General features: G+C 36.0%; 1 protein-coding gene across 7 annotated transcripts; it reads left to right on the top strand.

Annotated features, from left to right (window-relative positions):
• The first annotated feature begins 6,654 nt into the window (after positions 1 to 6,654).
• Positions 6,655 to 17,758, top strand: LOC110187898 (glutamine--fructose-6-phosphate aminotransferase [isomerizing] 2). Of its 7 annotated transcripts, XM_020957393.2 has the most exons (10): positions 7,339 to 7,610; positions 12,661 to 12,713; positions 13,421 to 13,618; positions 13,680 to 13,993; positions 14,050 to 14,191; positions 14,400 to 14,426; positions 14,611 to 14,634; positions 15,495 to 15,652; positions 16,293 to 17,132; positions 17,202 to 17,758. In XM_020957393.2, exons 2-10 carry the CDS (start codon positions 12,707 to 12,709, stop codon positions 17,574 to 17,576), a joined length of 2,085 nt encoding a protein of 694 aa, XP_020813052.1. In that variant the 5' UTR covers positions 7,339 to 7,610; positions 12,661 to 12,706; the 3' UTR covers positions 17,577 to 17,758. The 7 variants fall into 7 exon arrangements, with proteins under 7 accessions (XP_020813054.1, XP_020813055.1, XP_020813053.1 ...); XM_020957395.2 differs by lacking the exon at positions 14,400 to 14,426 and having other exon boundaries at positions 6,655 to 7,610; XM_020957396.2 differs by lacking the exon at positions 14,611 to 14,634 and having other exon boundaries at positions 7,038 to 7,610; positions 15,531 to 15,652.
• The last annotated feature ends 392 nt before the right edge of the window (positions 17,759 to 18,150 follow it).

The raw sequence follows: 18,150 nt of genomic DNA, 5'->3' as shown, positions 1-18,150 counted from the left end.
ATTTACAGGGAGTAAGCTAGAAGGGTGGAATAGATTGTTCGATCGTTGTGGTTCCGACAAGAGCAGTGCCTTAATAATTGACATTAAAATATTTACAAACTGGAATAAATATTTAATTTACAACTTTCAAAAGTCTTTTTAGGCCATTTTCTAGAAGCAGAACGGGAACATGTGACTTGGGTATAAAGAAAGAAGACTCTGTTCGATGGTTGTGGTTGTTGGCAGTTGGTTAATGCCACTGCGGATGTTGACGATTACATTTAAATTATTTACAAGGCTGGTCGCCGACACATTTGTTATTCGCTTAACTTTTATGACGATGGCGGATTTTCACCAACGCTCTCAATCAAGCTCTGTTAAACTTCCTTCAACACCCCGACATATAACTTCAGCTGCTGCTCATTGCCTGCCTAAACCCGATGATGGTGCCAACTAAAAGCGAGGGTGTCACACTCTTACGGTCGGTTTACGAGCATCATTTTAATTTCCAATTAACGTTTATTAAAGCTTAGCAAGCTATCCGCTGTTTTTAGCGAAATATGCATAATAAAGCAAACAAAATCCAATATACAGAAGAAGCCTAAAAATAATAAAATGGAGTAACAACTTATCCTAAGAGAGCTAAAATCGGGTTGCCGACAATTTTATACACTTGTATTTTACAACCATCATTCATAATCTAACTAATATTGTGCACTCTTACTTTGTGCACTCCCGATATTGGTTCAGTTGATACAAGGTTCACTTGAAGCGAAAGTGAGTTAACGATATCATTTTTCAATTTAACAGCGATTTTGGTTTAACTATTTTACAAGAGGAAAATGCAAAACTGTGAATGTAAAACTGTATGTGTAATACTATAAGTATAGAAGAATGCAACAGAAAGTAGGCATTGCTTTGATGTTTTTTAACATAAATACATCGAATTTATATTGTACTAGCAAGTCCGACGAACTCCGTTTCGCCACCAGATGGCTTCGTTTTATGTAACATTTCGTTTGGTGTTATTTTTATTCCATTGCAGGGTATTATAATTTCAGTCAGAAGTTTGCAACGCAGTGAAGGAGGCACTTCCGACTATATAAAGTATATATATTCTTGATCAGGATCAAACCCCGAGTCGATCTATCCATGTCCGTCTGTCCGTTTCTATGCAGTTTTGAAGCTATCTGAATGAAACTTTTAGTTAGCCTTTTATATACTCTCACTCGTATATATGTCGGAATGGGCCGGATCGGACGACTATATCATATAGCTGCCATAGGAATGATCGGAAAATTTTTACAAAAAATTTTTTAACTTTTTCAGTTTTCAATAGAATTGCATCAAATTTGAGATTTGAGCCATTTTACTATACTCTACAATTTTGCATAAAATTTTATGAAAATCGGACTACTATATCATATAGCTCCCATAGGAACGATCGAGAAATTAATACAATTAAATTTATAACTTTTTTAGTTTTCAGCTGATGTTCATCAAATTTGAGGTATAGCCATTTTATATAAGTCTTAAATTTTGTGGAAAATTTCATAAAAATCGGACGACTATATCATATAGGTGCCATACAAACGATCGTTTGATGTAGAGGAAAAATGCAAATCTGTGAATGTAAAACTGCAAATATAATATGTATAGGTGAATGAAATGAAAACAGGTATTACTTCATTGTTTTTAACACAAATATATATTTAATTTATATTGTATAGATTCCTAGTTATAGAAGTTCTATCTGCAAGGGTATATAAACTTCGGCGTGCCGAAGTTAGCTTCCTTTTCACCCAAATTTGTTTTACCGTTCTTGAGTTATAAGTGGTGTAACTATATATATATATATATATATATATATCTAACACGACTTTCTTTTATATTTGTATATTTCGTCAGGAGGTTTGTATTTCGAAGCTTAATTGAATGTGAATTGTAAAAGAAATATGCACTGCGTAGTGTTGAAAAAAACACGATGTTTTCTGTATTGGAGCGTGTACTGTACTTTTTTATACTGTCCCGACTCTAACCGATGCCGAGACATGGCCCAAGATTAGTCCTGACAACTTTTGGAAAGAAGATTGTTTAACATGCTAGTCCAACGGCTAAATATTCGATCGAGTTCATCCAATCTTTTAAGCAGGAGCTTGTGTTTCTTCTTGGTCTCAGAAAGAGTCGACTGACTTTGATCGAAATCTGGAGAAATATGCTAGAATTTTTTTAAATTTAAAATTACTAAAGTTTTTTTTATTACCTGTGCTGCTCATTTTGTGGACATCTTTTCATTCCATTCTGGTAATATAATTGAATAAAAGCTATCAAGAAGAGGAACTTGCTGCGGTCAACCCCACTTTGGTCAATTCTTTTCTGAGTATTAAATAACGTATTTAATTTATTATTTATTTTTATTGTGAGAATTCGGGCCACAGAGTGTATAAATAAAATCATTCGAAAATCTGTAATTCCCGTCATCTTATTCGCTTTAACGTAGTGCCAACAAAAACCTGCTGAAATTTGTGGTTCTTCTGTTATTGTTGCGTTGGTTTAATAAAGTCTTTACTCCAAATTGGCACGTCACGGAGACTTTTCGATTTAGCAATGTAGAGATCAAGATCTTTTAGAATCATTAGCGTTTAGTCTTCGTAGATTTTCTCGTCGAACAGAGGTCGATCAAAACAATCTATTTGTTAAACAACTCCAAGCCAAAGTTCAATGTTTTCTGTATTCACTAAATGTACATTTTTTCGGGGTCCATACTAAAACGTTATTGTCAGAGCAGGAATTCGGATTAAGAGCATAAGCTATTAAGACCTACCGCATTTCGAGTGTATTTTTATACCCTTGCAAGGTATTATAATTTCAGTCAGAAGTTTGCAGAGCAGGAGTCACCTCCGAGCATATAAAGTTTATATATTCTTGATCAGCATCAACAACCAAGTCGATCTAGCCATGTCGCAATTTAGTCTCTCAGTTTTAAAGCTATCTAAATAAAACTTTGCAGTTAGTCTCCTATATATTTTCACAATAATATATATAATTTATATTGCATTAAATCCTTCGGCGTGCTGAAGTTAGCTTCCTTTCTTGTTATGAACTTCTTTTGGCATAAAATGAGTTTTATTTCGTTCTGAATATTGTATCTTTTACCGTCATACATTGAACATATTAATTATTTTTACTTTTACTTTGTAGACAGATGACAAAAAAAACAGAAAGGAAAATAACTTCGGCACTCCCAAGTTTATATACCCTCGCAGATAGAACTTCTATGACTAGGAATCCATACAATATAAATTATATATAATTATGTTAAAAAATAATGAAGTAACACCTGCTTTCATTTCATTCACCTAAATATATTATGTTTGCAGTTTTACATTCACAGAATTGCATTGTTCCTTTACATCTAACGATCGTTTGTATGGCACCTATGTATATGACATAGTCGTCCCATTTTCATAAAATTTTACACAAAATTGTAGAATAATATAAAATTGATATATCTCAAATTTGATGAAAATCTATTGAAAACTGAAAAAGTTATAATATTTTATTGTATAAATTTCTCGATCGTTCCTATGGCAGCTATATGATATAGTAGTCTGATTTTCATAAAATTTTATTCAAAACTGTAGAATAATACGAAATTTCTATAGCTTAAATTTGATGAAAATCTGTTGAAAACAAAAAAAGTTATAATTTTTATTGTATTATAGTATAGTAATCCGATTTTCATAAAATTTAACACAAAATTGTAGAATAAAAGAAAATTGGTATATCTCAAATTTGATGAAAATTTGTTGAAAACTGAAAATGTTATAATTTTTTTTCTAAAAATTGTCCGATCATTCGTATGGCAGCTACGACATATATACGAGTGAGAGTATTTTTCTATATATTAACTACAAAGTTTCATTCAGATAGCTTCAAAACTGAGAGACTAGTAAAAACGGAGAGACGGACATGGCTAGATCGACTCGGCTGTTGATGCTGATCAAGAATATATACATATGTATTTTTTACATGGTCGGAGGTGCCTTCTTCACTGCGTTGCAAACGTCTGACGGAAATTATAATACCCTGCAAGGTTATAATAAAAAAGAAGAAATTTAGAAATGCTTATCGTAAGTGTAAAGTGCAAAATAAGCAACTTTTCTAAAAATTGGTGTAGAAAATCGTTCAAAGTTAGCTCAAAAATTGTATCTTTAAAAATAACACTATTCAGTAAAGACCTTCAATCTTTCTCATGTTCATACACACATACATTGACTGTTAAACGGGCTCGGTTTAACTACCTATAACTTCCTGATTTTTGATGTGATCGTTATAAAATTTTGACACAATATTCATAAGACATTTATAAAAAAAATAAAAATAAAAAAATATTTATGTTAATTGAACTAAAAGTAAAATGATATATTAAAAGGAATACGATTTTCTTGCCCTTTGACATGACCTTAGAAATACAGTTCCAAATTGTAGAAAAATGAAATAGTTGGCTGTTAGATGCTTTTTGGTAATTTAGGTCTTAAAACGTTATTTAGCTCTTTTTCAAACATTAAATAAAGGTAAGACTTATAAACTCTTCTTTAGAGTTAGCATACATGCGTTCACTTCAAAAACCAATAGTTTAATTCATTTCTTAACTGCATGTTAATAATAATAATAAAAAGTTAAAATAAAAGCGTATTAAAAAGAAAATAGCCAACGGGAAATGGGGGTTTTATTTAAAATCCTTATATATATATGTATATTCTTTATATGTGAATGTAGCAATCTATTCTTATTTAATTTAAAGGTTTACGGGTTGGATACTGTAGTTGTACTTTGTATAATATAGGTTTCAATGGATATTATAGCAAACTTGGGGAATATACTTTCTCTACCAAATAATACCCAATGAATAATTGATGTATCGAGTACCCTCAGGACTGAGGAAAATTATTTTGGGAAAGCATTGTAGCATTGTAAATGTAACTTTAGGATGAAATTAGAATTTGGTTGTAATCGGACCTAAAAGCTTAAACACAAAGAAGAACGATTTTTATATTTTCCTTATAGCCCTATATTATCCAAACGGGCAAAAATCATCAAAATACACCTCTCACAGCTGCCGGGAAACAAGTTCTGATAATGGTTTCTCACTTATCGACACTTTGATAAGCAGTAACACTGCACCCACCTTCTCTGTACACGACTGGCACTTAAAACTTGTTTTTTCTTTGTTTTCCACTTGGCAGTCTGACGTGGCGCAAAGAGTCAAAATTGAAAATTAGAAGGCGAATATTTGAGTACCTTGGTGAACCAACGGGAAAGAGGTAAGAATTGCAGTTGTTACCGTCCCCCGGAAAGGCGGCCAGCTCTTCCGTGCTTAATTAATTCAACATTGGATAAGTGGCACCTTCTGGCCCCGGCCATACCAATCCTCGGCAGCCACCGCAGTTGAATGCAAGTAAAAGGTAAGAGGCCGCTCCAACGGCAAGGCCGCCCAGACGAGTCGATCGGATACTTCTGGTTACCAATACCACCTTAAAGCAACTCGTAAAGCAGTCGTAAGCAGCAAAAACTTGTACAAAGAAAGGCCCTCGACTGAAACCCCACAGCTTTAAGAAAATAGTTTACAAATTTGAAGTATTTTCTTTTGCTCAGGTATTGGAGTTTCCAGAAAAATATTGGAACAGCTGATGTACATAAACACCGTCTTAAGGTTGCAGCGATATAATTGCAAAAGTTAGATTGTTTAAGCTAGACCAGGACACAGGTCCATTTGACATTAATTCTGTAAGATTTAAAAGAGGGCCACAAACGCTATGTCTCTCGGCCAAAGCTTGTATATTAAAATATGTATATTAACTGGGGCCAGTTTCAGACTGGTTTTCAGATGCGCTAGGGCCAGCATCACTTTTCCTTTCAGATGGGAGTCAAGGTCAGGGAATTACGCACGTAATAGCGTATGGGTGGGAAAATTTAAAATAAAATTTAAAAAATCAAACTGGTTTAATGCGTGCGTATTTCAGACGGACCGGTAATATTGAAAAAAGAAATCATAAATATTTATATTGTACCGTTGATGTTATTAATGCTTTAAACCGGTGGCGCGAGTCTTCGGCGGTTACCGGTTTCATTTGGCAATACTTAGACTCAACAACCAAACTTTACGTTTAGTTTCCTTTAAACACCATTTTCTGGTCACTAAAGGAATAGGTAATACATTCTGCAACGACCTTTATACATATATAATACTGGATATTTTAGATTTGAACGAGATTGCGGATTAAATTTTGCTGGCGCTGACTGTTGTGCTCTAATAATACAAATACACTCATGTGTAAGAATTCGAAAGTATTTTTTGTAAACCAATAAAGAATATAAAGGCTGTGTAGTGCAGCTAAACATAAAGTCCGGGACTTGAATTATTTTAATGTATATATATTAACCTCTCTATTTTTTCACTATGCGGAAAGTATTAAGTAGTTTTCGTCAGATAAATAATATTCACACTATGGATACAAACAAATTTACTTCACGCAAAGGCACAACACCAATGGGGGTATGTGCAATTAAATCAATTGGAGAGTCTTCTATTGGGATTCCTTCAACCCGCTATTGGCCAGTGCGAAGTTTTCACCCTGACATCACTTCTTTTGCAGAAAGAGAATAAGCCCCAGTCGCTCACCTTCTCACGCTTCAGAAACAACTGCTGCGGTGCGCTGACGGCGTTAAGTGAGAAGTCGGTTACCGGCTTTGCGCGATCCCCGCAGGTCTTGTTCGTCTTGGTATTCGTGGCGGCCGGACTATGGAGCCAACGTTTACTTCTTTTGGTCAAAACATCAATTTTAAGTATCGGTAAAATAAATATTTTTCATTAGGGTCTATAGGTCTATGTGTCATATTCTTTAAAATATTCAGTTTTAATTACCAAGTCGGTCTAGCCTGGTCCGTATTTTGGCTTATATCCAAACTCCACTTAAAAGTTAGCTGAAAGAATCATTATATTCATCTTGTTTACATGGCAACAAGTGTACTCAATTGGTGGTAATATACAAGAAATATCAATCGAGTAACTCATATTCCTACCTGACATTGGAATAGGTGCTTCTAGTTAGTATTTGCCAATTGCTCCAACTTAAAGACATTTTTTAACGTATTTTGGAGTTAAAAAATAAGTAAATTAGCTTAGAAAAAATAACGAAAATCATTCAGTACTTTATTATTTAGATTTTTATTACTTTCATATATATTTAAATATGTATTACGTATCATATATTATACATATATATGTATATAGTTGAATATATACGTATAACAATACCTTTTACCTATATATTCAACTTTGCCAACCAATGTGAGGCCCAGCTCCATAGTGAGTTGGTCGGAATCGAGCTCTTTGACATTAACGATCGTCGCGGATCGGATCGGGCATTCGTCAGCGGCGGAGAGCTAGTGGCGCAGCAGCGACCTATAAAAGAACCACATTTAGCGCCCGCTGCTCTTCGAAGTGCGCTCAGTGTTATTCCGACAGCGAAGTTGGCAGTTTAAGAGCTTGCCAGTTCCGAAGCGAAGTCAGCCACAACCAGTTAACCAGGCGAAAACCGGCAGCGCAACCAGCAGAAGCATTTCAAGTAAGTGCGAGTCCAGAGAAGGAGACTGAAAGTGGTCAACGGACTAGTTGGCATCCACACAGCTGAAACTGGCGACGTTGTGCGCATTTCAAGTCCAATAGCTGGATTCGGCGGTGCCGGTGCCAACGCAGCAAACCTACATTGAATTTAATATTACTACCAAGGCGAAAAGTGTGAGGAGCCAACGTTTATTGTCTTACATAAAATACCTGTTTCGGCAGCTTGAATTTGTGTATATGGGGTGACACCCACCTCTATCAAATATTAAAAAATCAGGCTCATAGGCAACGGCTTAAGTTGAGACTTACACCTATTCTCGCTGACTGCGTTTCAATTCATTGGATTGGCATTAGCTTCATATCCAATAATTTGTTAATACAACTGCAGGGCACAACTGTGTACTCGAATAGGTTTTGCAACCCATGTAAACAGAAACGATGGTGTATTGCTTTTCAGACACTAAGAAGCATTTGTATTATGCGAGTCAAGTAACCTTAAGATTCCTAGTTCATGGTTATTACTTCAGAAGAATAAACATACAGTCGAAATTTATTATTACGTTGTATCAAAAGGTTCTCTTTTGCTAATAAAATCGATTTTCCCCGTATTAATGCGTTTACGTATCGTTTAATCAATTAATAATAATAGATATAAAGTATAGATTGAATGTACAGATTTGTATTATTCCCTATGTTCTTTGGGCTTTCCTTTTTTTTCCAGTCTGTAAATTTATGACGGGTCCTTAAATATAACAAAGAAACCAGAATAGGTTGTATATTTTAGTTGTTTGTCTCTTGAGTACTCTAGCCCAATACAAAGATTCAGACATGGTAAAGTTCATTAATTGCCAGGGCTTTCTTGTCAATGTTTTCTTATTGAACTTCCTGGCCACAAGTGCCTTTATTGTTGGACAGCTCGTTAGGGAAATAGAAGGGAAGATAAGGTGATAAGGGTTCTGACGGTTTTTATTTTTTTGCCCGAATATGTCACTGACAAAGTAAACGCGAAAGATTGCTTTTATCTTTAAATATTCGGGGTAGAGGTATTATGTAGGTAAGTAAAAGGTTGTTGAACCACAGTGCAGTCAAGCAAAATTTATTGCAATCTGGTCTTAACGAAAATGTCAATGGAAAAACAGCGGCATTACTAGATTAAAATAATATATTATGGGTGAGAAACCGATCCAAGGAATATTCTCTTTTTAGGAATCGCTTGGATTGGCTTCTATAAGTATTGAACAGAAAGTTTGAAGATGAGGACAATACCTTGTACAGATTGTCAGATAGCAATTTTTCAGTAAAATATGATTGTGGTATCTAGCAAATATTTGGGTTCGTATAAACAATGCGCCAAATTTTTAAGTGAATTTGTGAATATTAAATCAGGGGTTGGACTTGTTTTTTTTTTTGTCACGATAAATCAAATATATGTATGTATATCATATGTTCATCACCACACACAACTCGAAGACTATCATTTTTATACCCTTGCAGGGTATTATAATTTCTATATAAAGTATATATGTTCTTGATCAGGATCAACAGCCGAGTCGATCTAGCCATGTCCGTCTGTCCGTCTGTCCGTCTGTCCGTCTGTCCTTCTGTCCGTCTGTCCGTCTGTCCGTTTCTACGCAAACTAGTCTCTCAGTTTTGAAGCTATCTGAATGAAACTTTGTAGTTAGCCTTCTATATACTCTCACTCGTATATATGTCGGAACGGGCCGGATCGGACGACTATATCATATAGCTGCCATAGGAATGATCGGAAAATTTTTACAAAAAATTTTTTAACTTTTTCAGTTTTCAATAGAATTGCATCAAATTTGAGATTTGAGCCATTTTACTATACTCTACAATTTTGCATAAAATTTTATGAAAATCGGACTACTATATCATATAGCTCCCATTAGAACGATCGAGAAATTAATACAATTAAATTTATAACCTTTTCAGTTTTCAACTGATTTTCATCAAATTTTAGGTATAGGCATTTTATATCAGTCTTAAATTTTGTGTCAAATTTCATGAAAATCGGACTATTATATCATATAGGTGCCATACAAACGATCGTTTGATGTAGAGGAAAAATGCAAATCTTTGAATGTAAAACTGAAAATATAATATGTATAGGTGAATACAATGAAAGCAGGTATTACTTCATTGTTTTTTAACGCAAATATATATCATTTATATTGTATGGTTTTTTATTCATAGAAGTTCTATCTGCAAGGGTATATAAACTTCGGCGTGCCGAAGTTAGCTTCCTTTCTTGTTAAATTTTAAACAAGAAACGAAGCTAACTTCGGCACGCCGAAGTTTATATACCCTTGCAGATAGAACTTCTATGACTTGGAATCCCAACAATATAAATTATATTTATTTGTGTTAAAAAACAATGAAGTAATACCTGCTTTCATTTCATTCACCTATACATATTATATTTGCAGTTTTACATTCCCTGATTTGCATTTTTTCTCAACATGAAACGATCGTCTGTATATGATATAGTCGTCTGATTTTCATGAAAATTGACAAATTTAGGACTAATATAAAATGGCTCTACCTCAAATTTGATGAAAATCAGTTGAAAACTGAAAAAGTTATAAATTTAATTGTATTAATTTCTCGATCGTTCCTATGGGAGCTATATGATATACTAGTCAAATTTTTAAAAAAATGTACACCAAATTGTAGAGTATAATAAAATGGCTATTTATCAAATTTGAGCAAATTCTTTTGAAACCTGAAATTGTTATAATATTTTTTGTAAAAATTATCCGATCATTCCTATGGCAGCTATATGATATAGTCGTCCGATCCGGCCCGTTCCGACATATATACGAGTGAGAGTATGTAGAAGGCTAACTACAAAAATTCATTCAGATAGCTTCAAAACTGAGAGACTAGTTTGCGTAGAAACGGACAGACGGACAGACGGACAGAAGGACAGACGGACATAGCTAGATCGACTCGGCTGTTGATCCTGATCAAGAATATATATACTTTATATGGTCGTAGGTGCCTCCTTCACTGCGTTGCGAAATTGTGACTGAAATTATAATACCCTGCAAGGGTATAATAAAAGAACGAGAGTGAACTAGGCACGAAGAAAACTAGCAAATCAACCACAAAACGTAAAAATATGGACATATCATCCTCTTGTAAGGCGTGATAGCAGCACAAAAAAAAACTTTACGATACAATTGATTTAGCTCTAAAAAAACAAATTCTGTCGGTAAGTTCAATCAGCGTGAGTGAGTCAACCCACAATCTTTGATTGAATTCACAGTTAGCGGCAAAATAACAACGTAACGCATTGCGTGACAGTCTAAACTGTCATACAGTTAAGAGCAACGTCAAAATACTTGGCCTGTAGTTTTAATGTAATTCAACTTAAACAAATTTATGATTCACCCTATGAGGATTTCTAAATGCTTGGTGCAAACTGTGGGGCACAAGGTTTTAGTTTAAATTATAAAAGCAAATAACATCCGGTCGCGAAAGTACGAAAAATATATGCATATTATGCATTTATATAAATAATCTTGAAAGTATCTACATATATCTGGGAAAATCAAATCTTTTCAGTTTTCAGTTCAATATTATTATTTTTTTAGCGGCAGAAGATAGGCTTGTCTAAAAAATATGTTTGAATTTTCTAAACTTACAATTTGACATTTTTTATAATTTAGCGAAAAAAGAGAATAATTTTTGACCATTCTTTATATATTCTTATTTATAAAAACAATAGGAAAGGAAACGTTACTAAACCCATGAAATTTTTAATTGGATTCTTTAAACTAACAGGACAAACTTGAAAACCCAGAATTCTTATCAATTGACATTCATTGTCTTTGACGTCTACTAAAACATTTTAATAGACCCTATGGCTAAAAATAAATTAATATTAACATAGGCATATGTGTAAATAAAAGAGAAACAAAAAAATCGAGGGTTGAAAATGTTCTCAAACAATATATAGGCATTCTTAAGTGTTTTCTGAGTATATGCACATATGTATATATGTCAGAAATAGTGCTGCGTAAATGTTAACAAAAAGTGTATGTTGTGTCAATGATAAATAAGAATTCAAATGGCAAGAAATTTCCATTTGTGTAAGCTCAACTAAACAAGTATGGTAAGGCCTTGAGCGGGGGAGTCGGTGAGTTCGGAGCAGATACAGGAAGTATTCAGTTGATAAAACACATTTCAGGGTGTGTTTCAGTTATCTCTGCAGACTTTTATATCCACCACCCTGACAATTAAACAATAAAATCCATATACCCAGTAGCCAAGGATTAAATGCGAATTAGAACCGAGTGCAAATCAACAATGTAACATATGCAACAAGCAGACGGAGGTATTTTCTACGACACAAAGTATATAGAAATTCTTGATCAGCATTACTAGCCGTGTAGAGTTATCCTATCCGTCCGTACATTTCACAGCCAAAACAAAATTGAACAAGTTTGAAGGCAGTCGGAGTAGGGATTAATTTTCGACCCTTCTAAGTATGTATATGATCAGCATCAACGTTCAAGAAAATCTTTCTATTAAAAAGGCCGTATCAGAAAATGTTAATGGTTTACACGCCTTCATTATAGTTCCTTTGATTGGTTTATTTTTCATTTCCATTTTTCACTACATTTCTAATTCTATTATAACTAATAGTTGTTTTTTCTTTTATTATTATTACTGGACTAACAAAATAGAATTGTAATTAAATTTAACCTTTCTATAAATATTAATATATTTTTAATGCACATCAGCAAAAATCTTATCAGCCTCGACTGAAATTTTCCAAAAGTTTTATTTATTTTATCAGAATCTTATATTTTGTTACTATATTATAGGATTGATTTACCGAACGGAGTTATGTATATGTATTAGATAAAGATAATGCTCGTCTATCGAGTATGCCTACACGTGTATTTTACATTTATACATATTAAAACATTAAATAAGAGTGGTTTGGTTTTGCAATTTGGACTAAGTTAGTTGGTATTTAGAACGCAGTATTAATTAATATAACATTTCCTTTTAAATTACAGATAATATTCAAAGTCTTTACTTTTGATTGAGTTTATAACTTTAAAAATGTGTGGTAAGTAGTTTACAATCACATAAGCCCAATTTATATTTATATAATGTATACACATATGATCGATATAATAAATAATATCGAATTAATTTAAAGATATTTAAGGTAAAAGTAAGATATTAAATTATTGTAGTACATTAGGTGGCGTGCTATTATATTTATTGATAAGCACATAACTGTTTTATTATGTCTTATTTTGTTTTGAATTTACTTTTTTATTATATAATATTCATATACCCGAAATACCGTCAGTGATTGCCCACAAATGCGAGTCGATTTCTGCACTCGATCACAATCTTCAAGCCCATTCAAAACAGGTTACTTAGTTGGCATATGTAAAAATTTCCTCATAACTGGTTGTCTCTTTTGCAATAAAATATTTCGGCGTTTGTATATCTTCGCCCCTTTCTGACCTATTTTACATACATACATATTATTTGTATAGCATGCATAGTCAACAAATATTTTTTTCAAACGAACACTGCATGTTTTAATTCTTTAAATAAGGAAGTTTAATTTTATTTTTTTTAAGTATATAGTTATTTTAAAAGCTAAAAGACATTAGTTTTGCAAGATTAAGAGTAAAAGAAGGTTTTATCGCTTAAATAACTTTAGGGATTTTGTGTTCCAAACTTGAAACTTTATTTTATTTTTATAAAATTGATTTTACTAAAGAAAACAAAATTAATAACCAATAATTGTCTTCTCAGGAATATTTGCTTATCTGAATTACCTCACTCCCAAATCGCGCCAGGAGGTGCTCGACCTGCTGGTCACGGGACTGAAGAGGTTGGAGTACCGCGGCTATGATTCCACTGGAGTTGCCATCGACTCGCCAGATAATAAAAACATTGTAATGGTTAAGCGGACGGGGAAGGTCAAGGTGCTAGAGGATGCCATCCAGGAGCGTAAGTACAGTTGTTGGACTTCCTTTGAAATTTTCATTTCCTAATTCTTTTTTTTTTGCAGACTTCAGCGGCGGCGAATACGGTGAGCCTGTTTTGACCCACATCGGCATCGCCCACACCCGCTGGGCCACCCACGGCGTGCCCTGCGAGAGGAACTCCCACCCGCACCGCTCCGACGAAGGGAACGGCTTCGTTGTGGTCCACAACGGCATCATCACGAACTACAACGACGTAAAGACCTTCTTAGCCAAGCGCGGCTACGAGTTCGAGTCGGACACGGACACGGAGGTGTTCGCCAAGTTGGTGCACCACCTGTGGAAAACCCACCCCACATACTCGTTCCGCGAGCTGGTCGAGCAGGCTATTCTGCAAGTGGTAAGTGGTGCCCGAGGCGGTGTCTGTACCACCTAAAATTGTTATCTCCTGTACAGGAAGGCGCCTTTGCCATTGCCGTAAAGTCCAAGCACTTCCCCGGAGAGTGCGTTGCCTCGCGCCGCAGCTCACCCTTGCTAGTCGGAATTAAGACGAAGACTCGCCTGGCCACGGACCACATCCCCATTCTCTATGGAAAAGGCAAGCGGACTTTTTGCTTTCCGCCCACTTTTAATTCATCCTTTGTCTTCTATCTATTTGTAAATAACTATATATATGTTGCGTTCGTTCGGTTCTTTACACTACTTACCGTCGCTTCCCGTCGCCCCGTCCTTATCGACCTGTTTCGTTGCCATCCACTCCGACGTACCTTCCCTGTGCCACTCCTGGCGCCGATGTCGAACCGTAGATGACAAGAAGCAGAGCTCCGACAAAGGTAGTCACCTGACTTACCCGTTTGTTTTTCACTTGCTAATCTGGTGCTTGGGGCCAATTATACACTAACTCTAATCCGAATTGCTCGCCTCTCCCTGAATAACAAACTTATTTTGTTTAAGCTTAGCTCCGGCCATCATTAAAGTAATACTAACGCTTTGTTTCGCCCTCTCGCATTCGTTTAGATGCCGACTCCGGCAAGGCTCAAGGTAAATACAACTTTGAATATTTTGAATATGAAAATCGCACTTCCCTGCAAGGTGTTTTGACGGCTTCATATTAGAAACCTTTAATTTTTACGTCTATTAAGTGCATTTAAAATCCAGAGCGAAGAGCCCCTGGCTGAAATTTCTTGGGATTGAATAATAATAAGGACTATTCATTTGGGAGAGAATATTTTATAATAAACCAGAGACTTGATTTATTCAAAATTGCTATCCATAGCCTTTAGCTGGCGCATTCAAATGTAGATATAAAAAATAATGAGCGTTCACATATCACACGAGCCTCAGTATAGTTAGTCTATGCTTTCTGAAAACAAAATGTGGTATTTTAAAATATATTTACTTGATAGGTTTTATATACATAGATGCAATATGCATTCGCAGTTTTTAGTTTTAAGTGATTTTATTCCGTCGTTTCGGAGCTTTTCTCATGTACTCATATTTTTTTTATTGACTTCGGGTAGTAAAGTAGTTCGCTCTGTTGCTAAAATATTTAGTGTTGCTTGAATTAAGGGCGACTCTGAAATTTACAAAAGCGAACCAGGAGAGTTGTTTGGTGTGTGAAAATTATTTCAACCAAATTATTTTTTATTTAATTTTCCTTTTCTTTGGCCTGGCACTCACACATCCAAATTCATAACCACGCTCCCACACTCGCACCTGCTCTTGCCTTTGGTCACGATGGCTGGAACTGCCCCGTCCCGTTCCGGCTGGTGGAACTGAAAAACAACTCTTTATACCATCAATGCTATAAATGTCATCGCAACCGTTGAATCGCTACTGTAAATACCACTGCACATCCTACGCGACAATTACTAAACCAACGAAAAATGCTAAACTAAAAGATATTCGTCCACATGGACCATCTCGTGAATTACCAGTGCTTCCGAGATCGGACAGCACCTCCGAGTTCATGCCTCTGGAGGAGAAAGAGGTGGAGTACTTCTTCGCATCGGACGCTTCCGCCGTTATTGAGCACACCAATCGTGTCATCTACTTGGAGGTAAGACCTGCCTTAGCATCTATATAAGGATATTTAATTATAAATATAACATGTATATAATATTATAAGTGACAACATAATAATTTTTACAGTCAAGATTTCTTACTAACCGTTCTACTCGGTAAGGTGGACAATTTGACGACAATGTTTGATCAAATATACTATTTAATTATTTTCTAAGTTTTATTGCCAAGCAGGAACAATATTACACGTCCATAAATGTTACACATATTTATTATTTGATTCGTTAGTTTGATTAGTTTGTGTTATTTTCATACATCTCCATGTTGAATTACAGAATATGTGTTGGGCTAACCAAGTTAGCCAGTCAATTGTAAATTTTAATGAATGCTTGTGGACTAGCCTTTTTTTTGTCTGACATATAAGGAGGATACATTCATTGAGATCTAAGATCAAAATCAAGATTTTTAAATTCTAAAAATGGTGGTTCAAGGTATCAAACTTTTTAGCTTTTTCGTTTAGAAAATGGCCTCTAAAATTCCAAAATAAATAAGGTAGTAATATGAACTGTGATGTTGTTACATTTGTATACAATTTTCAATTACTGTGGTTCAAGACGAACTCTTTAATACTTATCTAATATAAACTAGTAACTTTTATAAAATTTGCGTGTTTGCAGGATGACGACGTGGCAGCGGTTCGCAATGGAACGCTGAGCATCCATCGCCTGAAGAAAAGCCTGGACGATCCACACGCGCGCGAAATCACTACATTAAAGATGGAAATTCAGCAGATCATGAAGGGCAACTACGACTACTTTATGCAAAAGGAAATTTTCGAGCAGCCCGACTCTGTGGTTAATACAATGCGTGGTCGCGTACGCTTCGACGAAAATTCAATTGTACTAGGAGGAATTAAGGACTACATTCCAGAAATTAAACGCTGTCGGCGCCTAATGCTCATTGGGTGCGGCACGTCATACCATAGCGCCGTTGCCACTAGGCAGCTCCTCGAAGAGCTAACCGAGCTGCCTGTTATAGTTGAGTTGGCATCCGACTTTCTGGACCGCAACACTCCCGTTTTCCGAGACGATGTCTGCTTTTTTATCTCTCAGTCTGGCGAGACTGCAGACACCCTGATGGCCCTGCGCTATTGCAAGCAACGGGGAGCCCTTATCATGGGAATCACCAACACCGTGGGCAGCAGCATTTGCCGAGAGTCCCACTGTGGAGTGCACATTAACGCTGGCCCGGAGATCGGTGTGGCCTCGACGAAGGCATACACGTCGCAGTTCATCTCATTGGTGATGTTTGCGCTGGTCATGTCCGAGGACCGCCTCTCACTGCAGCAGCGTCGACTGGAAATTCTGCAGGCTTTGTCAACGCTCGCGGATCAAATTCGTGCGGTTCTTAAACTCGACTCGAAAGTCCAGGAGCTGGCCAAGGACCTCTACCAGCACAAGTCACTGCTGATCATGGGTCGCGGCTACAACTTTGCCACCTGCCTAGAGGGAGCCCTGGTTAGGCAACTACATACATAAATAGATATCCTTTCATTTTAAACATATACATTTCGTTACGTCTTTCAGAAAGTCAAGGAGCTGACCTACATGCACAGCGAGGGCATAATGGCCGGGGAACTAAAGCACGGCCCACTGGCCCTCGTCGATGATTCCATGCCCGTCTTGATGATAGTCCTGCGCGATCCCGTCTACGTCAAGTGCATGAACGCCTTGCAGCAGGTAACTTCGCGCAAGGGCTGTCCGATTATCATTTGCGAGGAGGGAGACGAGGAGACCAAAGCGTTCTCTTCCCGCCACCTGGAGATCCCCCGAACCGTTGATTGCCTGCAGGGTATTCTCACCGTTATCCCCATGCAACTCTTATCCTATCACATTGCTGTACTTCGCGGATGCGATGTCGATTGCCCCAGAAATCTAGCAAAGTCCGTGACGGTCGAGTAACACGACTATGATAGTCTTCTTGGCCAACATGGCCCCCATGATAATCTCTACTCATTCTTGGCGACATCGTTACACATATCACATTCGTTAATCAATCATTTAAAACAGTTTAAAATAACCATCATCAGTGTTTATAAAGAAACGAACTCTTATTATAATTAATAAATTTTTGTTAGCGTTTATTTTTTATTTATTTATGTACAAAAAGGAATAGCAATATGTCTGCCATTATTAAACCATACACTTACCTCTTCGCGACAAAAGGGAGTATTTTATAACGATATGCTCCGGCTGATATCAGGTGGGCAGAGGAACATATTACGCACATTTGTTTCGATAGACAATTCAACATGTAAGAGAAAATAATATTTCCTGTATAGGGAACATAGAACACGGAAATGATCATGCACGTTAAGGTTCGTTCTACACACATTAAGGGCCATTGGGCGAAAATAAGGAGAAGGTCTTACAGGGACCGAGAGCCTTAATTTGCTTAAGAGATGGTGGAGCAAATATGTCCGTTAATTAATTTATACAGGCACATCACACCGTGGCAGGTTCGACGATCCTTAAG

This window comes from Drosophila serrata, unplaced genomic scaffold (assembly GCF_035046125.1).
Source record: "Drosophila serrata isolate PLE 108 unplaced genomic scaffold, ASM3504612v1 contig_264, whole genome shotgun sequence".
NCBI classification, from domain to species: Eukaryota; Metazoa; Arthropoda; class Insecta; order Diptera; family Drosophilidae; genus Drosophila; species Drosophila serrata.
Note: the sequence above shows the minus strand (reverse complement) of the source record. Positions and strands in the feature narration are given on the sequence as shown.

Excerpts from the sequence above, each read along its gene's own strand:
- LOC110187898 (XM_020957393.2), top strand. Across the intron at positions 13,994-14,049 it reads AGCAGGCTATTCTGCAAGTG|GAAGGCGCCTTTGCCATTGC; the intron begins GTAAGTGGTGCC and ends TCTCCTGTACAG. Across the intron at positions 14,635-15,494 it reads CGACTCCGGCAAGGCTCAAG|ATATTCGTCCACATGGACCA; the intron begins GTAAATACAACT and ends CTAAACTAAAAG.